The sequence below is a fragment of the Bufo bufo genome, chromosome 1, assembly GCF_905171765.1.
Source record: "Bufo bufo chromosome 1, aBufBuf1.1, whole genome shotgun sequence".
In the NCBI taxonomy this organism is placed as follows: domain Eukaryota; kingdom Metazoa; phylum Chordata; class Amphibia; order Anura; family Bufonidae; genus Bufo; species Bufo bufo.
In genome coordinates this window covers 1279760-1305217 of record NC_053389.1, presented here as the reverse complement: position 1 = coordinate 1305217, position 25458 = coordinate 1279760, and the positions used below count along the sequence as shown (strand labels likewise).

The 25458-nt window shown below is 49.6% G+C and overlaps 1 protein-coding gene across 1 annotated transcript in view; it reads right to left on the bottom strand.

Moving 5' to 3' along the window:
• LOC120986743 (carcinoembryonic antigen-related cell adhesion molecule 2-like) overlaps positions 1 to 24995 on the bottom strand; it is a 142046-nt gene extending 117051 nt beyond the window's left edge. Inside the window, exons 1-2 of the mRNA XM_040415456.1 lie at positions 24884 to 24995; positions 2192 to 2545 (exon numbers count right to left, since the gene is read on the bottom strand). Coding sequence (XP_040271390.1) covers positions 2192 to 2545; positions 24884 to 24905 — 376 coding nt within the window. The 5' untranslated portion in view covers positions 24906 to 24995. The remainder of the gene's footprint in view (positions 1 to 2191; positions 2546 to 24883) is intronic.
• Positions 24996 to 25458: the final 463 nt, after the last annotated feature.

The following is a 25458-nucleotide window of genomic DNA, read 5'->3' as shown; positions in this document are numbered from 1 at the left end:
TAGAAATGTCAGGTCTATTTTTTAGGCGCTGGGTGACAGGCTCAACTTGCCCCTGATGTAGTATATGGCCAAAAAATAACCACACTATCGATAGTTAAATACACTTGGTGGTAGCTTGTGCTGGCGCACCACAAGCCACAAAATGGCCGCCGATCACCCCAGAAAAAAGTGATATAAAAACGCTCTGGGCAGCCTAAAAACACTGAGCAATTGAATATCAGCACTTCAATGATCCACAGCTGCAGATCGATCACTGAATGAAGTCTTTTGGAGGAGTTAATCTGCCTAATCTCGCCCTAACGTCGCAGCTGCAGCCTCTCCCTATACTGATCATAGCAGAGTGACGGGCGGCGCTACGTGACCCAAGCTTATATAGAGGCTGGGTCACATGCTGCACTGGCCAATCACAGCCATGCCAATAGTAGGCAAGGCTGTGATGGTCTCTTGGGGCAAGTAGTATGACGCTTGTTGATTGGCTGCTGTGCAGCCTTTCAAAAAGCGCCAAGAAAGCACCGAACACCGAACCCGGACTTTTACGAAAAGGTTCGGGTCCGTGTCACGGACACCCCAAAATTCGGTACGAACCCGAACTATATAGTTCGGGTTCGCTCATCCCTATTAGTCTCTGGAGCTGAAAGTTCAGTATGGAAGAAGGTAAGGGTCAGCGGTGTTCGTGTATTTGCGCATCCGATTTTAGTTCCACAGAATCTTTAGTATACACCGCTGACCGCGTTCGGTCCTATTAACAGTCCAGACATGCGGCATAGTTCTGTTACACTGTTCTTGAAGGGTAATATGTCACGGTGCCATAGTCGTAGGGCAGGAGGCTAGCCATAAGTTTTCTATAATGCCCAGTGGCAAATGGCAGTTTGTCACAGTCAGTTTTGGCGCCGTGACTGCCCCAATAAGTGAAGTGTGCAGTGATTCTAAGAGCGACGCCTGTCATCTGCATGTCATACGGACTCACAGTATTATGTCACTACCACAGCAGACTCCCTATGTGTGTTACTGTGAGATTGTGGAAAAGCTCTGCCTGCATAATGTTTATGTCTAGATTGTATTGGAGCTGTCATTTGGCATTCCGGGCACTAGAGGCCACTGTTTTGCAGCACAGTCACACTCTGGGATCTGCATATGCAAAGCAGATGATGACTCATGCAAGCTGCTTCTGAAAACCAGGAAGTCTGAGCTGATCTGTCATGGTGGAAGGATTGTGCTGTGAGGGACTGAATCCGATTCCATTCTGGCTTGCAGATGTCCGGCAGTGAATGGACACTCAAAGGAAGGAGAGTATCTGTTGTCCCCTTACTGGATCCAGCTCTTTGAAAGAGAAGTTGTCCCAGGAAGACCAGTTCCAGTGTATGGACAGAAAGCCTTATCATCGAGCAAGGCCGCACGGTTGCTGAGAGTTTGGTGGCCATTCAGTGTAAGCGACATCCTAGGGCCCAGAACGTACGCAGGTCAGTACACCCGTTTACTCCTTGCTTTATACTGGTGGCGCCTGAAGCAACAGAGACTAAGCCTAGGCCTGAAACTAGATAGATAGTTAGGGTTGTGTGATTGGCAGGTTGTACAGAACTGTTCTGTGGCGCAGTATTGACTTTGCAGGCTCTGCTGTGTGCGCCATCGGCTAGGCCTGTCCAGTGGGCAGGGACAGTGACTGTGGGTACGGGGTATAGAATTTTCTGTGCATGTTTGTATTGTTGCAATTATACTTTTGTTATTACTTTGGCCAAAGTAAAGTTTCTGTTCTTGCATATTTTGCTGGTGTCAGTGTCGCTTTTCTTGACTGTGACTTCGCTGTATCCTGGGGAGCCCACCCCGGTACACGGCTTACACTACTGCAAGGCACAGTGTTCTACAGTGGGGCAGGAGTAGAAGGGGGCAGGAGCTCAAGCCTTTGAGCCCTATGTGTGCACGTCCCTGGTGATCATGTTGGGATGGTATGTGCTGAAAAGATGTACAGAAGTCATAGAAAATATGAAAACCTTTCTGGGGCCTGAGGTAGGGAACACTTCCTCAGCAGCCAATCAGAGTCCATGTTTCATATTTCCAGTGCAGTTTAGGAGATGGAAGCTGAACTCTGATTGGCTGTGGGGTGACATTAGGATAAGTTTCCCGTGAAACAGTTCTCATACGTGAGATGCAGTGTGAGCGTGTAACATACAGAGCGGTGGAGAGTGGTACTCACCGTGGACGGTCAGGGTCACACGTACGTCCGTTAAGGTTTTCTCTGTCTGTACTTTCGCTGTATAATCCCCCTGATCTGTGAGGAGAAGATCTGTGATGTGTAATGATCCATTATTGAAAGCCGAGAACCTGGGACTGTGGAGAGCGCTAGCGATTGTATAGGGACCAGCAGCTATATATGTCAGGATCTGATTTGGCGTGTTTGTGTCCGTCCCTTTAAACCAGGCGGCAGTTATAACTTTCTCGTTAATAACAGCAAGACTGAGGATGACGGATCCACGGACAGCCGGGTACTGGGGGATGGGCTGTATACTCCACGATCCACGGGTCACATCCACCACGAGGCCGAGGAGAACTACAAGAGAAAGTGCAGTCAGATTATGTCTATATAAACCATCATGGCTGCGAGTGCAGGGAAGGTGGGGCCCATACCCCCAATGCGCCGTATACCAGTGTGTGGACTCAGAATGCCCCCCGTAAATCCCATTACATAATAATTGTACTACACCCACCACTAGCGTCACAGCGTCACATACCACCACAACGTACACAAAACAGCCGGCACCTATGGACACGCGCAACGTATACATGGGGGCATTACCTGGTGCAAACCACAGCAAACCCAGTGTGAACGGAGTCTTATCATGCCCGGGGCTACTAACCCTTCACCATCCGCTGGCTGCCTGGGGTAATAATGACACCTGCTCCCTGCTGAGGCGGTCAGGAGCGTGATGTAATCATTCACCGCATAGCGCTACTCGTATAGACACTCCAACATATGTGGAATTCCAGTGAGTTGGGGTGCCGCAGATGAAGGGCAGACTGTGCTGACACTACAAGTCCAGATAAGCATGGCTGGAGTGCACAGACACTCTCCAAGACATGGCCAGCACCCGCTGCAAGCCGGTTTACTTTTTACCACCAAACGTATCATGTGTGCAGTGCAGGGAATGTTCCTGCCATCGTCTCTGAAACGTTGTGCAGTGGCAGAGAGACATCCAGCTGGTGATCCGCCATGTGGCGTCTAGGCTCATCAGTTCTCAGACACTGTGGCAACACTGCAGTTTACACATAGGACAGGAGGGAGGGGAGTGGAAGGAGCATTCTGCCCCGTTTCTGTTGGGGATGGGGGGATGTCCATTGAGGAGGACGTGGTGGAGGCTGATAAGCGCCGGTTGTGGGAACCAGACTGGCACAAATATGGAGGTGTCAATAGAACCAGGCCTCATTGCTGTGATGCAGCGTCGCCACTGCAGAGAAAAATGTTGCCCCAGTGAGCCATGAAAGATATGTACTGTCCCTGCTCCATGTGTCAATGGTGACATGGACATTGCCACACAGGGAGAATTACGAAAAGCAGTCCACGTTCTCTACCACGTGAGAATACAAGGTGGGGAAGTGTTTTTTTTTTTTTAGGTTGAGTGATTGTCATAAGTTTCCTAAAGACAGTGGAATCCACTAAGTGGTACAGCAGGGACTGCACCACCAGCAACTTGACCAGGTGGGAGTTCGGTTTGCACACAAGCAGATTACTGGGCAGAAATTGTTGTTTCCTGGTCACACATTCTGTTATGGATGACTGACAATGGAGCTGAGGATGAAGAGGAGGAATATTCTGCATCAGCAGTAGGTGATGATGACAAGGGCACTGCTCGGGGATGTAGGCTGTCTGCTACAAAGAGGACCAGGAGAAGGAGGACAGTCTTGTTTTGATTGCTGGTCAGTTTGATTTTCCCACTGGATCTGGTGATGCCGCCTCATGTCCTGCAATAGAATCGTGGTACCTATGTTTGTGTGGTGCCTACATTTTATTTTCATCCTGCACGCTGCTGTGGTCTTATCTGCAGGCACTGAGGACGTTTCCCCGCTAACTACAACCCAGCAACATGGTCGGCGACAATGGCAGGAACATTGTGGCTGCACTGCATTTGAAGAAGAAAAACACGTGTTCCTTGCATGGTGCACATGAGAAGTTTAGTCAAGCACAGCTAGTACAGTGGCTTGCAGAGGGTTAGGGTCGTGGACCCGTATGGATGGAAGATGGGGAGGATCTGTGACTGGAGGAGTAGTATCTGGTGCAGCTGGGGGTCATAGAGTTTTCCCAGGATTAGCCAAGGGACATGGCTGACACTCATAATTGCAGACTAGTGTTGAGCGAACTTTCGTGTCATGTCCGGCATACAAGGTTCGGGGTATCTAAGAATTCCGTTATGGATTCCGCTACCATGAACCATAACTTTTGGTCCGTGGTAGTGGAATCCATAAATAGATAACCCAAATCCAAACCTTGTATGCCGAACCGGGAACATAAGTTGTCTCAACACTATTGCAGACCTACTGCTGCTGCTCTTCATGATGACACTGGCCATGACCAGCCATCACACAGTGTGACAAAGCCGGTCAGAACTCGGTCCTCATGCACACTGGCAAGCATGGTGAGCTGAAGCTGCATCTTCGGTTGCTTTCATACTGACAAATGTATTGTTGGCATCAAGCAAAGTGATGACTATTGGATGGCTACGCTTTTAAACCCTCAGTATCAAAGCAGAATGGAGGAATACTAAAAGGGAGGAAAGATCTCTGCTCTACCAGGATACTCTGCACACAGCTGTCTCCAAGCACACGCGTGTCTGACCATGAGGCCTGTGTCTGCCCCCACAGAGGTACTGTTCTCCCACCATCTCTGCCAGTGCTACCAGTACAAGCAGCACCAGCCAGTTCAGTTTTTTCAAGTGCTGCACCAACCTGACGGACATCAGCAAGTGGACAGGGTTTAGTTGTGCCCGGACTGTGCCCTTTCTCCGGCACAATCCCCGTTCCCTGAACAAATGGACTTCTAGGAAGGCAGATTGGAATGGTGGCTGGAACCGGCCCCGTTTGCTGTGGGTCTCCAGTGTACAGTCGGAGAGGGTATCCAGCGCGGCCGGTGGCGTCATCACACCCAATAAGGTTTGTCCTCAATAAGGGACAATTTTTGGATTTTTTATTTTATTTTAAAAAGCATAAATCTGACAGTGCAGTATGTTATGAGTGTTCCACCAGCTGCCACCCATTTCCCCATAGCTCTGTGTGTCAGCGCTGCTTACAGAATTGAGAGAAAGACAAATGAGAGAAGATTCGGGTTCTGGTCCTAGGAGACCTCAGGCGGTCACATACACATTTTCAGGCCAATTGTAGCACATTCGATTCGTTATTTGTATCTAAAATAAATCTTATGACTAGGGATGAGCGAACCCGAACTGTATAGTTCGGGTTCGTACCGAATTTTGGGGTGTCCGTGACACGGACCCGAACATTTTCGTAAAAGTCCGGGTTCGGGTTCGGTGTTCGGCGCTTTCTTGGCGCTTTTTGAAAGGCTGCAAAGCAGCCAATCAACAAGCGTCATACAACTTGGCCCAAGAGGCCATCACAGCCATGCCTACTATTGGCATGGCTGTGATTGGCCAGTGCACCATGTGACCCAGCCTCTATATAAGCTTGGGTCACGTAGCGCTGCATGTCACTCTGCTATGATCAGTATAGGGAGAGGCTGCAGCTGCGACGTTAGGGCGAGATTAGGCAGATTAACTCCTCCAAAAGACTTCATTCTGTGATCGATCTGCAGCTGTGGATCATTGAAGTGCTATTATTGACTTGCTCACTTTTTTGAGGCTGCCCAGAGCGTTTTTAGATCACTTTTTTTCTGGGGTGATCGGCGGCCATTTTGTGTCTTGTGGTGCGCCAGCACGAGCTATCACCAAGTGCATTTAACCATCAATAGTGTGGTTATTTTGTGCTATATCCTACATCAGCTGCAGGCTGAGCCTGTGTCACCGAAGTGCATTTAACCATCAACAGTCTGGTTATTTTTTGGCCATATACTGCATCAGCTGCAGGCTGAGCCTGTGTCACCCAAGTGCATTTAACCATCAACAGTCTGGTTATTTTTTGGCCTTATACTACATCAGCTGCAGGCTGAGCCTGTGTCACCGAAGTGCATTTAACCATCAACAGTCTGGTTATTTTTTGGCCATATACTACATCAGGTGCAGGCTGAGCCTGTGTCACCCAAGTGCATTTAACCATCAACAGTCTGGTTATTTTTTGGCCATATACTGCATCAGCTGCAGGCTGAGCCTGTGTCACCCAAGTGCATTTAACCATCAACAGTCTGATTATTTTTTGGCCTTATACTACATCAGCTGCAGGCTGAGCCTGTGTCACCGAAGTGCATTTAACCATCAACAGTCTGGTTATTTTTTGGCCATATACTACATCAGGTGCAGGCTGAGCCTGTGTCACCCAAGTGCATTTAACCATCAACAGTCTGGTTATTTTTTGGCCATATACTGCATCAGCTGCAGGCTGAGCCTGTGTCACCCAAGTGCATTTAACCATCAACAGTCTGATTATTTTTTGGCCTTATACTACATCAGCTGCAGGCTGAGCCTGTGTCACCGAAGTGCATTTAACCATCAACAGTCTGGTTATTTTTTGGCCGTATACTACATCTGGTGCAGGCTGAGCCTGTGTCACCCAAGTGCATTTAACCATCAACAGTCTGGTTATTTTTTGGCCATATCCTACATTAGCTGCAGGCTGAGCCTGTGTCAAAGAAGTGCATTTAACCATCAACAGTCTGGTTATTTTTTGGCCGTATACTACATCTGGTGCAGGCTGAGCCTGTGTCACCCAAGTGCATTTAACCATCAACAGTCTGGTTATTTTTGGGCCATATACTACATTAGCTGCAGGCTGAGCCTGTGTCACCGAAGTGCATTTAACCATCAACAGTCTGGTTATTTTTTGGCCGTATACTACATCTGGTGCAGGCTGAGCCTGTGTCACCCAAGTGCATTTAACCATCAACAGTCTGGTTATTTTTTGGCCATATATTACATCAGGGGCAAGTTGAGCCTGTCACCCAGCGCCTAAAAAATAGACCTGACATTTCTATTCAACCAAATCTGCACAGTTTTAGCTGGTCAAGTTATTTGTAGTGACCGTAAAAGCAGACTTTTTGTTCTGGGTTGAAAAAGCATTCCCAAATTTGCCATTCTGAAAATAACTAGTTTGTGGTATTTGAGGCCTACTTGAAATCTATCCCAAAAAGAAAATCTTACATTGAAGGTGCTGATAGTGTCATTCAGAAAAACCTAAGACACACACTAGCGTGCTGATAGAAGTGTCATTCTGTGATTAAACCTATAACTGTCACACAGCGCAAAAAAAAACAGGTCTCACATCTCTATTCAACCAAATCTGTACTGTTTTAGCTGGTCAAGTTATTTGTAGTGACCGTCAAAGCACAGTTTTTGTTCTGGGTTGAAAAAGCATTCCCAAATTTGCCATTCTCAAAATTGTGGTGAACGGGAACAATGAGGAAAACATCTAATAAGGGACGCGGACGCGGACGTGGACATGGTCGTGGTGGTGTTAGTGGACCCTCTGGTGCTGGGAGAGGACGTGGCCGTTCTGCCACAGCCACACGTCCTAGTGAACCAACTACCTCAGGTCCCAGTAGCCAGCAGAATTTACAGCGATATTTGGTGGGGCCCAATGCCGTTCTAAGGATGGTAAGGCCTGAGCAGGTACAGGCATTAGTCAATTGGGTGGCCGACAGTGGATCCAGCACGTTCACATTATCTCCCACCCAGTCTGCTGCAGAAAGCGCACAGATGGCACATGAAAACCAAGCCCATCGGTCTGTCACATCACCCCCATGCATATCAGGGAAACTGTCTGAGCCTCAAGTTATGCAGCAGTCTCTTATGCTGTTTGAAGACTCTGCTGCCAGGGTTTCCCAAGGGCATCCACCTAGCCCTTCCCCAGGGGTGGAAGAGATAGAATGCACTAACGCACAACCACTTATTTTTCCTGATGATGAGGACATGGGAATACCACCTCAGCACGTCTCTGATGATGACGAAACACAGGTGCCACCTGCTGCGTCTTTCTGCAGTGTGCAGACTGAACAGGAGGTCAGGGATCAAGACTGGGTGGAAGACGATTCAGGGGACGATGAGGTCCTAGACCCCACATGGAATGAAGGTCGTGCCACTGACTTTCACAGTTCGGAGGAAGAGGCAGTGGTGAGACCGAGCCAACAGCGTAGCAAAAGAGGGAGCAGTGGGCAAAATCAGAACACCCGCCGCCAAGAGACTCCGCCTGCTACTGACCGCCGCCATCTGGGACCGAGCACCCCAAAGGCAGCTTCAAGGAGTTCCCTGGCATGGCACTTCTTCAAACAATGTGCTGACGACAAGACCCGAGTGGTTTGCACGCTGTGCCATCAGAGCCTGAAGCGAGGCATTAACGTTCTGAACCTTAGCACAACCTGCATGACCAGGCACCTGCATGCAAAGCATGAACTGCAGTGGAGTAAACACCTTAAAAACAAGGAAGTCACTCAGGCTCCCCCTGCTACATCTTCTGCTGCTGCCGCCTCGGCCTCTTCTGCTGCTGCTGCCGCCGCCTCGGCCTCTTCCTCCGCCTCTGGAGGAACGTTGGCACCTGCCGCCCAGCAAACATGGGATGTACCACCAACACCACCACCTGCGTCACCAAGCATCTCAACCATGTCACACGGCAGCGTTCAGCTCTCCATCTCACAAACATTTGAGAGAAAGCGTAAATTCTCACCTAGCCACCCTCGATCCCTGGCCCTGAATGCCAGCATTTCTAAACTACTGGCCTATGAAATGCTGTCATTTAGGCTGGTGGACACACACAGCTTCAAACAGCTCATGTCACTTGCTGTCCCACAGTATGTTGTTCCCAGCTGCCACTACTTCTCCAAGAGAGCCGTGCCTTCCCTGCACAAACAAGTGTCCGATAAAATCAAGTGTGCACTGCGCAACGCCATCTGTGGCAAGGTCCACCTAACCACAGATACGTGGACCAGTAAGCACGGCCAGGGACTCTATATCTCCCTAACTGCACACTGGGTAAATGTAGTGGCGGCTGGGCCCCAGGCGGAGAGCTATTTGGCGCACGTCCTTCCGCCGCCAAGGATCGCAGGGTAACATTCTTTGCCTCCTGTCTCCTCCTCCTCCTCCTCAGCTTCCTCCTCCTCTTCTTCCACCTGCTCATCCAGTCAGCCACACACCTTCACCACCAACTTCAGCACAGCCCGGGGTAAACTTCAGCAGGCCATTCTGAAACTCATATGTTTGGGGGACAGGCCCCACACCGCACAGGAGTTGTGGCAGGGTATAGAACAACAGACCGACGAGTGGTTGCTGCCGGTGAGCCTCAAGCCCGGCCTGGTGGTGTGCGATAATGGGCAAAATCTCGTTGCAGCTCTGGGACTAGCCGGTTTGACGCACATCCCTTGCCTGGCGCATGTGCTGAATTTGGTGGTGCAGAAGTTCATTCGCAACTACCCCAACATGTCAGAGCTGCTGCATAAAGTGCGGGCCGTCTGTTCGCGCTTCCGGCGTTCACACCCTGCCGCTGCTCGCCTGTCTGCGCTACAGCGTAACTTCGGCCTTCCCGCTCACCGCCTCATATGCGACGTGCCCACCAGGTGGAACTCCACCTTGCATATGCTGGACAGACTGTGCGAGCAGCAGCAGGCCATAGTGGAGTTTCAGCTGCAGCACGCACGGGTCAGTCGCACTGCGGAACAGCACCACTTCACCACCAATGACTGGGCCTCCATGCGAGACCTGTGTGCCCTGTTGCGCTGTTTCGAGTACTCCACCAACATGGCCAGTGGCGATGACGCCGTTATCAGCGTTACTATCCCACTTCTATGTCTCCTTGAGAAAACAGGGCGATGATGGAAGAGGAGGTGGCCCAGGAGGAAGAGGAGGAAGAGGGGTCATTTTTAGCACTTTCAGGCCAGTCTCTTCGAAGTGACTCAGAGGGAGGTTTTTTGCAACAGCAGAGGCCAGGTACAAATGTGGCCACACAGGGCCCACTACTGGAGGACGAGGAGGACGAGGATGAGGAGGAGGTGGAGGAGGATGAGGATGAAGCATGTTCACAGCGGGGTGGCACCCAAAGCAGCTCGGGCCCATCACTGGTGCGTGGCTGGGGGGAAACACAGGACGATGACGATACGCCTCCCACAGAGGACAGCTTGTCCTTACCTCTGGGCAGCCTGGCACACATGAGCGACTACATGCTGCAGTGCCTGCGCAACGACAGCAGAGTTGCCCACATTTTAACGTGTGCGGACTACTGGGTTGCCACCCTGCTGGATCCCCGGTACAAAGACAATGTGCCCACCTTATTTCCTGCACTGGAGCATGATAGGAAGATGCGCGAGTACAAGCGCACGTTGGTAGACTCGCTACTGAGAGCATTCCCAAATGTCACAGGGGAACCAGTGGAAGCCCAAGGCGAAGGCAGAGGAGGAGGAAGAGGTCGCCAGCTGTGTCACGGCCAGCTCCTCTGAGGGCAGGGTTAGCATGGCAGAGATGTGGAAACGTTTTGTCACCACGCCACAGCTAAGTGCACCACCTCCTGATACGGAACGTGTTAGCAGGAGGCAACATTTCACTAACATGGTGGAACAGTACCTGTGCACACCCCTCCACGAACTGACTGATGGTTCGGCCCCATTCAACTTCTAGGTCTCCAAATTGTCCACGTGGCCAGAGCTAGCCTTTTATGCCTTGGAGGTGCTGGCCTGCCCGGCGGCCAGCGTTTTGTCTGAACGTGTATTCAGCACGGCAGGGGGCGTCATTACAGACAAACGCAGCCGCCTGTCTACAGCCAATGTGGACAAGCTGACGTTCATAAAAATGAACCAGGCATGGATCCCACAGGACCTGTCCATCCCTTGTGCAGATTAGACATTAACTACCTCCCCTTAACAATATATTATTCTACTCCAGGGCACTTCCTCATTCAATCCTATTTTTAATTTCATTTTACCATTATATTGCGGGGAACCCAAAGTTGAATGAACCTCTCCCCTGTCTGGGTGCCGGGGCCTAAATGTGTGACAGTGGCCTGTTCCAGTGGTGGGTGACGTGAAGCCTGATTCTCTGCTATGACATGAAGACAGATTCTGCGCTGACATAAGGCCTGTGCTGTTCCTTTCATATTGAATTTCTGCACTGTATTATTTCTTGTTTTACCTATGTTGTTTAAGTCTATTGTTCTCTGCTGCCATCTGCTGGCCGGAATTCATATGCTGCACGCCTTCGTTCTTGTTAATAAAGTTTTTTCTCTGGGCGTGGTTTTAGCAGCCTTGGGCCTGGTCACTTCCTGTAGCCTTTTTCAGTGCTGCATCCTTTGTGACTGGAGACACACACCTCGGCTTGTGAAGGCATCAGTTTTTGACCAGCAGTTGCCTCAGCAGTAGCCTCAGGAAAGACATCCACATGACAGCATCTACTGCATTCCTGTATTCCATCACCGTAGGTCACTGCTCTGGATCAAATAAACCCACGTTTGATTGCATCCTCATGTCTACGTCTGGATCCATCTAACCTGAGCATCTGCCGGTCCGGTCTGCTCCACTGCTTGGATACGAAGGTAGGACAGTCACAAAGCCATTATCAGTTACACCTTCATTCGCCTTCATGTGGGGACAGAACAGTCAAAAACTGCCTTAAAGCCTTATACCCCAGTCAATATCTGTCTGAATGTCCAATGCCCGGCTACAGGTTCCCTCAGAGCCCAGGGCCACACTCAGGAACCTCCCCTGCAACAGGCCCACTCCCAGCAAATCTGCCCGGCAACAGTGCACGTCCCATAAGCCTAAGGGGAAGCACGGCGTGTCCGCAGTAGATATACTCTCGCCTGGAAGTCCTCCACCACTCGCCAAGCCACTTTCTACATCCTATATTAACCCTTGCTCGCATGATATAAGAACTGTTCACCCACGCGGCGCCTCCCTTATGCCAAAACCCCGCAATTCACTAAAAGGACTTTGGGAAACTCATCGGGGTGCCTCATCTGAGCCGCACTGCAATTTTCAGCCCCCAATTCAAAAGTTTGATTTCTTAAAGAGACAGCGCACCTTAAATCAAAATGGCCGAAAAGGACCTCGTACAGTTCCCCAGTGATGAAACAAAGCAAATGCAACCTGATACTGATCATTATGAAGAGCTGGAGGTAGAACCCACACTTCCAGCAGACCAAGTCACTCGACCAAGGCGCTCTCTCAAACCAACTATAAAGATCACAGAAAACTATCACACCAGGAAAGATGAGCTATGTGACAACCTGGAAGAGCTATGGGAACGAGTTTCCTCCCTCATATCAGGACTTAAGTCCTCCTCAGGCGATGCCACCAGTTTACAAGTTGCCGTCGGGCGGCTGAACGCAGCCCATGAAAGATACAAGAGACTGTCCACAAGGTATATAACCTTTCTGAAAGACTCTAATATTGAAGAAGCCCCGTCAGAATTGTGCAAGGCAGAATCAATAGACAGACAAAGAGACGCCATGGTGCTGGACGCTAAAGATAAAGTGGAACTCCGCATCTCTCATTTGCAAGAAACCAGATCACACAGATCGCATTCATCCAAACATTCCTCGCGGTCCTACAGATCATCATGCTCTAGAAGCTCCGCCCTGAGCGACAGATTACTAGAGGCCCGCATAAATGCAGAGCAATCCAAAGTGAGGCGTTCCTTCACCGAAAAAGAAGTCCTTGCGAGGGCAGAAGCAGAAGCCAAGAGGGCAGAAGCGGAGGCAGAAGCCAAGAGGGCAGAAGCGGAGGCAGAAGCCAAGAGGGCAGAAGCAGAAGCCAAGAGGGCAGAAGCAGAGGCTCGAATAAAGATCCTTGAATCAGAGAGGGAAGAGGAAATCGCATTAGCAAAGGTAAGACTACTTGAGCAAGCATTGAGCCAAGGCCTTGATTCAGTCTGCTTACCACCAGAGGAGATAGACGATCCAGCTGATCGCACCAGTGACTATGTACTGAAACAGTTATCTGCACCACCCCCAGTGTGCAGTACTGTCCAAGCCAACAACACTGAAACCTCCAAGTCAGCTCTACCCGCAGTGCCAGCGATACCCACAGCACCCGAGCAATCCAATAACAGTCGCCCAGACGCGCCCTCTCAAGGGCAGTTATTACAGCAAGATGGCTACCAGGTGTTTCCTGGCCTTCCTCCACAGCTCAAGCAGCAGTCATCAGAATCCACAGAGGCTAGACCACAGCTCAACCCTGCAGCAACATCATTCTACCCGGAAGCATCTCACCCTTTCACGCCACGCAGCCTATACGCCCCAGGGGCATCACAAGTTGTCATGGCAACAAGCAGTGAGAAATCAGATATGTCTGAGTTTGCCAGGTTTATGGTGAGCAGAGAGCTAATTAACACCAGTCTCTCAAAATTTGATGACCGTGCGGAGAGCTACAGAGCCTGGAAGGCAACCTTCAAAGCCGCCATCGCCAACCTCAACCTAACCGCAGAGCAGGAGCTCGACCTCTTGATCAACTGGCTGGGCCCAGGCTCCACAAATCGCATCAAGAGCCTTAGAACTGTCTATGTGGGACAAGCAGAAGCAGGTCTCGCTGCAGCCTGGCAGAGACTCGAACGCACCTTTGGCAGTGCAGAAGCAATAGAGAAGGCACTATTCAGGAGACTGCAGAACGTCCCCAAGATCAGTCTTAAGGATGTCCACAAGTTTCAGGATTTAAGTGATTTGCTCATGGAACTGGAGCTCGCCAAAAGAGACCCTCGTCTGTCCGGGCTGTGCTACCTGGATACAGCCCATGGGGTGAACCCAATTGTCGTGAAGTTACCATACAGCCTGCAAGAGAAGTGGGCGGCATCAGTCTCAAGGTACAAAAGAGTGCATGACGTCACTTTTCCCCCATTTATTCATTTCTGTAGATTCATCGATGAACAGTCCCAGATGAGGAATGACCCCAGCCTTGACTTCCTGGAGTTCAATACTACAGCTTCAGTGACACCATCATCAAGGTATGAAAGTATTGTGCATAAACACAGAGATTTTAAGAGCAGCGTGAATGTTAGAAAGACTAACCTACCATCATCTGCAGTACCCACTGGTAAACAGTACACTACCTCAACAGGAGACAAGGCCTTCAATCGTGAATGTCCCATTCATAAAAAACCACACTCGCTGAACAAATGCAGAGGATTTAGATCCAAAACCATACAGGAGCGCAAGAAAGTCCTCACCGAGCTTGGGGTATGTTTCAGGTGCTGCGCTTCATTGGAGCACATGGCTAAGGACTGTAAATCCATTATCAAATGTGAGGAGTGTCATAGTGATAGACATGCCTCAGCTATGCACCCAACTACACTCACAAGGGATTCACCTGCTGCTGTCACCACCAGTCCTGCTCAAAGTCATGGCGGGGAGCCCCAGAACCACGCTAACACAGCCACTGCTGTTTCCTGCTCATGCTTGGACGTATGTGGGGAGGGCCAGAGTGAGAAATGTTGTGCCCGCATATGCCTAATCAAGGTCTACCCGGAGGGGCTACCAGAAAAGGCAGTAAAAATGTATGCCATCATTGACGACCAAAGCAACCGCTCCCTAGCAGGACCTAAATTCTTTGAAGCCTTTGGTATAAAGGGACCGTCAGAACCCTACATCTTAAACACCTGCTCGGGTCGCATTGAGACTAGCGGCAGGAGGGCACAAGGATTCATCGCTTGTTCCGTCAGTGGACATACGGAAATACCTCTACCGACTCTGATCGAATGCGATCAAATACCCAACCATAGGGATGAGATTCCTACCCCGGAAGCTGCATTTCACCATCCACACCTAAGGCACCTATCCAACGTTATCCCACCTATGGACAACAACGCTGAGATTCTACTCCTGCTTGGCAGAGACAATCTAAGGGTACACAAGGTGCGTCAACAGTGTAATGGTCCCGACTATGCACCATATGCCCAGAGACTGGACTTGGGATGGGTAGTCATAGGAAATGTATGCTTCGATCAACCAAAAATCCGCTCATTCAAAACGTACGTGCGTGGAGATGGACGCACAACTTGCATTAAGCCTTGCCCTCATCACTATGAGGTGAAAGAGAAGCCTCCAGACCTCATACAACCACCTGACGACATTCCTCCCTTTGCTGACAACTTGGGAAGATTAGTCTTTCACACAAGCAAGGACGATGATAAAGTAGCTTTGTCAGTAGAGGACAGAGAATTTATCAAGATAATGGACAATGAGTTCCTTAAAGACGAAACCAATCACTGGGTTTCTCCATTACCCTTCCGAGCTACCAGGGTGAGACTCCCGAACAATAGGGAACAAGCTCTGTCTAGATTTAACTCTCTTCAGCGTACCATGAACAGTAAGCCTGAGATGAGAGAACACATCGTTGCCTTTATCGACAAAATATTCCACAACAACCATGCAGAACCAGCTCCTTCCTTAGGGAAGAACGACGAGTGCTGGTACTTGCCTTCATTTGGAGTGTATCACCCACGGAAACCTAATCAAATTAGGGTTGTTTTTGACTCAAGTGCCAAACATCAAGGTGTATCTCTTAATGATGTCCTTCTCACAGGTCCTAATCTGACGAATAACCTAGTTGGAGTGCTTATGAGGTTCAGAAAAGAGCTCATTGCCATCACCGCTGACATTGAACAGATGTTCCACTGTTTCGTAGTCAGAGAGGACCACCGGAATTTCCTCAGGTTTCTGTGGTACAAGAATAACGACACCAACGCAGAGATGGCAGAATATCGTATGAGGGTACACGTATTTGGAAACAGCCCTTCACCTGCCGTGGCAACTTACGGCCTTCGGCGAACTGCATTAGAGGGAGAATCCGAGTACGGTAAAGACGCCAGAGACTTTGTAGAAAAGGACTTCTACGTAGACGATGGACTCAAATCACTACCGACTGAAGAAGCGGCTATCGATCTGCTCAAAAGGACTCAAAGTATGTTGTACCAAGCTAAACTTAGACTACACAAAATTGCTTCAAACAGCCTGGCCGTTATGAGGGCCTTCGAATCAGGCGATTATGCACCAGGATTCAAGGACATTAACTTGGGACTGGACAGTCCACCTGTGCAGAGGAGCTTGGGCCTTAGATGGGATCACTCGGCTGACTCCTTCGGTTTTCAGATAAGTTGTGCAGACAAGCCATTCACAAAGCGAGGCGTCCTATCAGTGGTAAACAGCCTATTTGATCCGCTGGGATTTGTAGCGCCCATTACCATACAAGGTAAATCTCTACTGAGACAGTTTTCTGAAACAGTCAAGGATTGGGATACCCCACTTCCCTCCGAGAAAGAGCAAAAATGGGAAGCCTGGAAGCGATCTTTGTGTGCCTTGGATGAGATCCACATCCCGAGATGCTATATTAAAACTTCACTTTCATCTAGCATAAAGAAAGAACTCCACGTGTTCTCGGATGCCTCCACGGAGGCCATCGCAGCAGTTGCCTATCTGAAGGTGACAGAACCCAACAACCAAAATCACGTTGGATTCGTCTTTGGTAAGGCTAAGTTAGCCCCCAAGCCCGATCATACTATTCCCAGACTGGAACTCTGTGGGACTGTGTTGGCAGTGGAGATTGCGGATTTCATACAACAAGAACTGGGTGTCGACATAGCTGAAGTCCAGTATTACACCGACGGTCCAGAGTTTCTGCTTGGAGAGGCAGACGAATGTGTACAGGAAGTTTTCAGCATCCAGGATCCGGATAATGATGCAGAAATCCGCACTGAAGTTAATGCATTAGTCACTGGAACAAAGCAAACCGCAAGCTTCAGTTATCAGCGCTTTGAACGTTTCTCCAGTTGGATGAGACCCATCGAGAACGTCCCTGATGGGTGAACAGGACTGTATCTAGCTTCGCAGATCTTCTCCATTCCAAGTTGGAAAATAGGACTAATCCATGTTTGCATTCTAACATGTTTTTCTTTTTACAGGTTGTTTATATTTTATGGACATTCGTCATAGTGAAATCCCCAAAGTGAATTTCAGACGGGGAGTGTGCTGTTCCTTTCATATTGAATTTCTGCACTGTATTATTTCTTGTTTTACCTATGTTGTTTAAGTCTATTGTTCTCTGCTGCCATCTGCTGGCCGGAATTCATATGCTGCACGCCTTCGTTCTTGTTAATAAAGTTTTTTCTCTGGGCGTGGTTTTAGCAGCCTTGGGCCTGGTCACTTCCTGTAGCCTTTTTCAGTGCTGCATCCTTTGTGACTGGAGACACACACCTTGGCTTGTGAAGGCATCAGTTTTTGACCAGCAGTTGCCTCAGCAGTTAGCCTCAGAAAAGACATCCACGTGACAGCATCTACTGCATTCCTGTATTCCATCACCGTATGTCACTGCTCTGGATCAAATAAACCCACGTTTGATTGCATCCTCATGTCTACGTCTGGATCCATCTAACCTGAGCATCTGCCGGTCCGGTCTGCTCCACTGCTTGGATACGAAGGTAGGACAGTCACAAAGCCATTATCATTTACACCTTCATTCGCCTTCATGTGGGGACAGAACAAGGCCAGATTCTCTGTTACGGGACCTCTCTCCCCTGTCTGGGTGCCTGGGCCTAAATGTGTGACAGTGGCCTGTTCCAGTGGTGGGTGACGTGAAGCCTGATTCTCTGCTATGACATGAAGACAGATTCTGTGCTGACATCAGGCCAGATTCTCTGTTACGGGACCTCTCTCCTCTGCCTGGGTGCCGGGGCCTAAATGTGTGACAGTGGCCTGTTCCAGTGGTGGGTGACGTGAAGCCTGATTCTCTGCTATGACATGAATACAGATTCTGCGCTGACATAAGGCCAGATTCTCTGTTACGGGACCTCTCTCCTCTGCCTGGGTGCCTGGGCCTAAATATGTGACAGTGGCCTGTTCCAGTGGTGGGTGACGTGAAGCTTGATTCTCTGCTATGACATGAAGACTGATTCTCTGCTGACATAAGGCCAGATTCTCTGTTACGGGACCTCTCTCCTCTGCCTGGGTGCCTGGGCCTAAATGTGTGACAGTGGCCTGTTCCAGTGGTGGGTGACGTGAAGCCTGATTCTCTGCTATGACATGAAGACAGATTCTGTGCTGACATCAGGCCAGATTCTCTGTTACGGGACCTCTCTCCTCTGTCTGGGTGCCGGGGCCTAAATGTGTGACAGTGGCCTGTTCCAGTGGTGGGTGACGTGAAGCCTGATTCTCTGCTATGACATGAAGACAGATTCTGCGCTGACATAAGGCCAGATTCTCTGTTACGGGACCGCTCTCCTCTGTCTGGGTGCCTGGGCCTAAATGTGTGACAGTGGCCTGTTCCAGTGGTGGCTTGTAGTGTACGGGGACTGTAATACCCGTCACTACCAAAGGTCCCTTGGTGTGCTGTCGTCCCTCCTTAATTATGGGGAAGTTGGTATATGTCAGTTTTATAAAATGTCATGTAATGTAATGCATGTATTTCCCTGTTACTGTGAAACTTGCATGTACCGGCCTGCTAGGGGTGTCATTCCAGCTCTTAGTCACTAGAGGGAGCTAGGGAGCCCTAGTTTATATAAGGCCCAGACAGGGAAGCAAAAGGCAGAGTGTAGTCTAGCCCAAAGTGCCTGCCTACAGCTGCAGCCTGTAGTCTGAAGCTGGAGCTTAGACTATGTCAGAGACAAGTCCAGGCCTGAAGCCTGCGGACCAGGAGAGGGTATTGCAGTCCCTGTAACCGGGTTCCAGATCTCAAGAGAAGGTTCCCCTCCTGAATATGTCTATATGCAGAAGCAGGAAGACCACAGTGCAGAAGTTTCCAGAAGCTGAGAGAGGGACAGAGGCCAAGTGCAGAGAAGCAAGAGGTACTCAGAATAACAGAGGAGGTACTTTAGAAAGCTACAGCCAAGGATATAAAGCCAGAACTAGGTTAATGGGCCTTGGAGAAGATTTGCTATATTCCAGGATCAGACAGAAATAGAGTGCAAGCTCCTGTACTGCAAGTCCTGTGTTTAACACTCTGTAATAACTTTGCTAAATCTGTATTGCCTGCATCGACCGTATTGCCAAATCAACTGTATGCAAAGGAACTGTGCTTCCGTGAATGTCTCTGTATGAAACCTACTAAAGTTGGAGTTCTGTTTAAGATCACGTGGTCCCTCAATTATTCCTGCTATCCGCAAACGGCGTGCCACCGTCTACTTGGCACTGGCGTCACGAACAATTTATACCATCACCTGCTTATGCAGAGAGTCAGCCGTACCAGGTTAGTGTATATTGCACTACATCACCCAGAAACACCTATTACACACAACTTGAGTACGCTACACCTCTCTTTTGGCGTCACGAACAGGATACGCACGCTTTATAGTGCAAGAAGCGTGAACTTTGTGCCTTATACCGTTGCCCTGTGACCAAAGTGACAATTTGCCTGTTTATTTCAAGTGGACTTTGTGGACTGAAAATTATACCCAAAGTGTACCAAAAACTTCTAAATAGCGCTGTGCAGTGTTGCGCTACTCAGAGGAAGAAAATCGCCACATTGGAGTGTGGTTTTATAGACTTTTTATCATCCTGCTTGCTGTCAGTGAATAGACAGCGTTTCTTGCTAAAGATGGCCGCTGGGCTTGCTGAATTTACTGCTGCGTCATCTTCATCCCGAAAAGGCGGGAAAAATTGGCGCCTTTCTGAGGAAATAGCGGGAAGGAGTTCAAGGTCAGGCGCCACTGCTTATCTGGACATTTGCATGTCTGCCAGCATGGACACCGCCTTCCATATACTGGAATACCTGTGGGGCGGCCTCCCAGTGCAATGGGAGGAGCTAGCTGCTTTAATTGACGCGACCCTATCGCTCTCCTCAGAAGGATCGAGCATGTTGGAAACTGAGCAGAGCGTTGCTGCAGCGTCCGCACCTGAGATTGCAAAAATGACTGACATCGGTGTAGAGCCAGAGGAGGCTCCACCGGCCTACGCTCCGGGACCGGAGAAACCCGCCTGCCGCCCAAGGGAGAAAGAACCAGAGCCCTACTATGGCTCGTGGAGGGACTTCTTTCAGCCCTCTTTCAAGTGGTCGTCACTAATGGCGGAGATCCGGGAGGCCGCTATAAAGCGGAATACCAAGACCAAAATCGTTTATGAAGAATTGACTAAAACAATCCATGAAAAGCACACCAACACCCAACCCCGCCTGGAAAGGAGAAAGGGAGTGGTGGTGTCCTTCGACAAAATCCGTGGCTATGGGTTTATCCAAGACTATCTGACTGGCAGAGACCTATATGTGAATAGAAGGTCTGTCAAAAGAGACTACCTCCCTTCTTATCAGCACAGCCTCCGTGAGGGAGAGGAAGTGGAGTTCACCCCTGCCGAGAGCCTGCGAGGCCCTTATGCCACTGCCGTGACCCGTCCCAAACGAGCACCTGAGGACTGGGAGGCAGAAGAAGGAGAAGACTACTCTGGCTGCGAGCGGGAACCTGAACGCTCTCCAGAGCCGGCCCATCATGCCTTTCAGGAGCGGAGCTCCTTCATTGGGCCTAACGTCTTCTGGCAGCCAACCGTGTTGGAGAAATGGGTGAGCCCCTACCCTTGCCCCGAGCTGCCTCGTCGGGAGAAGACCATACAGGAACTGGAGAATTTAAAAGGACTTCAAGATACCTTTAAGAACATCCGGACGGGTCGGAGACCAGACGCATCGCCAGAACCTGCAAAGGCCGAGTCCGCGCCATCGGTGACTGTACCTGCGTCGGCGGCGCCAGCAGATGACGGCGACTCCGACACAGAGAGCATTGGTGAGCAGATTGTCCGGCTGGAGGAGAAGTTGCGGGAGCTGCGCAAGATCGCAACCGCCAGGATCCAGACGCCGCCAAAGAAGGACGAGGTAAGGGTGCCTGTCACCACCCGTAGACCACCTTCTGCTGTCACCGCTCCGTCAGTGCCACAAAGGAGACCCCCGGTTGTTGTGAATAGCTGCGCAGAACCTACCGGACCGCTTGAGGCGGCGGTAACCACACCATTCCACCCCACAATCATTATGCCGGGACCGGTACGGTCCACCCAAGGGTTTACCCCTAGGCCCATGGGGCCAATACCTATTAGGGGCCCCTTCACCCTGCAGCTGCCCCCCAATACAGTTATGTGGGCCCATCCTCCTGTAGAGGACTACTACAGGCCGTACTTGCCAGCGGAGCCAAGTGGTTATGATGTGCCACTGTGAATCAGCCTGCTAGGCCTTTGATTTATTTCACCGCAGAAATATGGTGTTAACCCTTCCAGGACAGGAGTCCTATGTTTCCTGGTCCTTTGTTGCGGCTGCCAGTTCATCCACGGCTCAGTGGTAGGTGTTGACCACTGAAGTATTAAAGCCGACGAAGCCAGTTTTGTTTCCAGGACCTCCTGCCTGCTTTTCCTACCCCACGCCAAGTTGTGCCTGTTCCTTTGTTGCACCTTTTACCCTTCACCCCCTTTTCAGGTTGATCAGGGGTTTTACAGCACTTTTCTTGCTGTCCTTTTATTGTGCAACTTGATATTAAGGAACTGTGCCCAGAGATAGACTCAAAAGAACCTGAGCCTCTGAGATTTTTGCTCTTTTAAAAGGAAATGTGCCCAGAGATGGACTCCACCGCATGAGAGCCTCTGTGATTTATAGGAAAATAACCTGGGTACGGACTCATGTTTGTTATTTGAGCCTCCAAGAACTTTTATACTGTTTTATCCATTCTACTGTTTTATCATGGACTTATTCATTGTCATGGACTATCCTGGTTCTAATGTTACGCTGTGCCAGGTCAGCGCCCCCGTTCCATTCACTATCCTGAGAGAAGAGAACGACGCCCCTTGTCACTGCCCTGCACCTTTGCCAATTGGACCTGATGTAAATGTAAATGCAGATGAATTACATATATGTATGCCTGCATGTCTCTTTTCTGTTTCAGGTAGAGATGCCAGTTGGGCGAGCCATGATGGAGTACGAGGCCGTACTCAGCTTAAAGCAGTGGGGTATGTAGTGTACGGGGACTGTAATACCCGTCACTACAAAGTGTCACTTGGTGTGCTGTCGTCCCTCCTTAATTATGGAGAAGTTGGTATATGTCAGTTTTATAAAATGTCATGTAATGTAATGCATGTATTTCCCTGTTACTGTGAAACTTGCATGTACAGGCCTGCTAGGGGTGTCATTCCAGCTCTTAGTCATTAGAGGGAGCTAGGGAGCCCTAGTTTATATAAGGCCCAGACAGGGAAGCAAAAGGCAGAGTGTAGTCCAGTCTGACCAGAGCTTAGACGATGTCAGAGACAAGTCCAGGCCTGAAGCCTGCAGATCAGGAGAGGGTATTGCAGTCCCTGTAACCGGGTTCCAGATCCCAAGAGAAGGTTCCCCTCCTGAATATGTCTATATGCAGAAGCAGGGAGACCACAGTACAGAAGTTTCCAGAAGCTGAGAGAGGGACAGAGACAAAGTGCAGAGAAGCAAGAGGTACTCAGAATAACAGAGGAGGTACTTTATAAAGCTACAGCCAAGGATATAAAGCCAGAACTAGGTTATTGGGCCTTGGAGAAGATTTGCTATATTCCAGGATCAGACAGAAATAGAGTGCAAGCTCCTGTACTGCAAGTCCTGTGTTTCACACTCTGTAATAACTTTGCTAAATCTGTATTGCCTGCATCGACCGTATTGCCAAATCAACTGTATGCAAAGGAACTGTGCTTCCGTGAATGTCTCTGTATGAAACCTACTAAAGTTGGAGTTCTGTTTAAGATCACGTGGTCCCTCAATTATTCCTGCTATCCGCAAACGGCGTGCCACCGTTTACTTGGCACTGGCGTCACGAACAATTTCTACCATCACCTGCCTATGCAGAGAGTCAGCCGTACCAGGTTAGTGTCCATTGCACTACATCACCCAGAAACACCTATTACACACAACTTGAGAACGCTGCAGGCTGACGTAAAGCCTGATTCTCTGCTATGACATGAAGCCAGATTCTCTGTTACGGGACCGCTCTCCTCTGTCTGGGTGCCGGGGCCTAAATGTGTGACAGTGGCCTGTTCCAGTGGTGGGTGACGTGAAGCCTGATTCTCTGCTATGACATGAAGACTGATTCTGCGCTGACATAAGGCCAGATTCTCTGTTACGGGACCTCTCTCCTCTGTCTGGGTGCCTGGGCCTAAATGTGTGACAGTGGCGTGTTCCAGTGGTGGGTGACGTGAAGCCTGATTCTCTGCTATGACATGAAGACAGATTCTGTGCTGACATAAGGCCAGTTTCTCTGTTACGGGACCTCTCTCCTCTGTCTGGGTGCCTGGGCCTAAATGTGTGACAGTGGCCTGTTCCAGTGGTGGGTGACGTGAAGCCTGATTCTCTGCTATGACATGAAGACTGATTCTCTGCTATGACATGAAGACAGATTCTGCGCTGACATGAAGCCAGATTCTCTGTTACGGGACCTCTCTCCTCTGCCTGGGTGCCAGGGCCTAAATGTGTGACAGTGGCCTGTTCCAGTGGTGGCTGACGTGAAGCCTGATTCTCTGCTATGACATGAAGACAGATTCTGCGCTGACATAAGGCCAGATTCTCTGTTACGGGACCTCTCTCCTCTGCCTGGGTGCCTGGGCCTAATTGTGTGACAGTGGCCTGTTCCAGTGGTGGGTGACGTGAAGCCTGATTCTCTGCTATGACATGAAGACAGATTCTGTGCTGACATAAGGCCAGATTCTCTGTTACGGGACCTCTCTCCTCTGCCTGGGTGCCTGGGCCTAAATGTGTGACAGTGGCCTGTTCCAGTGGTGGGTGACGTGAAGCCTGATTCTCTGCTATGACATGAAGACAGATTCTGCGCTGACATAAGGCCAGATTCTCTGTTACGGGACCTCTCTCCTCTGCCTGGGTGCCTGGGCCTAAATGTGTGACAGTGGCCTGTTCCAGTGGTGGGTGACGTGAAGCCTGATTCTCTGCTATGACATGAAGACAGATTTTGCGCTGACATAAGGCCAGATTCTCTGTTACAGGACCGCTCTCCTCTGTCTGGGTGCCGGTGCCTAAATGTGTGACAGTGGCCTGTTCCAGTGGTGGGTGACGTGAAGCCTGATTCTCTGCTATGACATGAAGACTGATTCTGCGCTGACATGAAGCCAGATTCTCTGCTATGGCATGAAGAGACTGATTCTCTGCTGACGTGAAGCCAGATTCTCTGCTATGGGACCTCTGTCCAATTGATATTGGTTCATTTTTATTTTTTTAATTTTAATTTTAATTCATTTCCCTATCCACCTTTGTTTGCAGGGGATTTACCTACATGTTGCTGCCTTTTGCAGCCCTCTAGCTCTTTCCTGGGCTGTTTTACAGCCTTTTTAGTGCCCAAAAGTTCGGGTCCCCATTGACTTCAATGGGATTCGGGTTCGGGACGAAGTTCGGTTCGGGTTCGGATCCCGAACTTGAACATTTACGGGAAGTTCGGCCGAACTTCTCGAACCCGAACATCCAGGTGTTCGCTCAACTCTACTTATGACCAATTTGTTACAATTGGACCCGATTTTTTTTTCAAGAAATTCACTTATCTCCAAGGGTAGGTTCACGCCTCAGTAAAGCCAGTACAGAGGAGCAGACTACTCCAGTTATCATACACAGCATAGCCGGATACCACTGGGCACAACCAGTTATCTATCATGGGATCCGCGTAGAATCTGCAGAAAAATAACGCTGCACGCATTTACCTAATGGGGTGTGAACATCGCGGGCGCGGAGCAGTCATTACAGGTCAGCACTACAGTAGATGTGTGATCCCACCCTGATTGTAAACATACACAGCTAGTGGCAGAAGAGCCGCTTGCTAATTATCACTGAAGTATGAATATATCTTACCTGAAATGATCAATCCCCCCATTGCAGATTCCCGTCACACTCTCCTGTAGATTGCTGTAGAATGAGGAAGTTGCATGTGACGGACAAGCTGCGTGTTCTCCTCTGAGCGTCCAGTTGAGCAATGAACGAACGTCATGTTGTGTTAACCTCTTGGCTGCCTGACAGTAACCACGGAGGAAGAAGTCTGAATTTTGCAGACTTAAAAGGGTATTCTGAGATATTTCAGGAGATCTTATCCTAAGGGTCCATTCACACGTCCACAATTCTGTTCCGCATTTTGCTGAATGGAATTGCAGACAAGTTTAGGCATTTTCTATTAAGTGCCGGCAATGTGCGGTCCGCAAAACACTTACGGACGTTTGACTGGACCCTAAATGTATGATCAGAGGCTCAGCAGTCACTTGCCCATGGATGTGTAATGCCCCAGAGTGCCATTACCACTCCGCACCCCGCTACTGTCTCCTATGGGCTAACACAGTGTCATCTTATGCATTTATTGCAGGTCCTATACAATGTGCATTGCTATTCCTATGTAGCTGTTAATGTTCATGTAATGTACCTGGTTCACCAGAAGG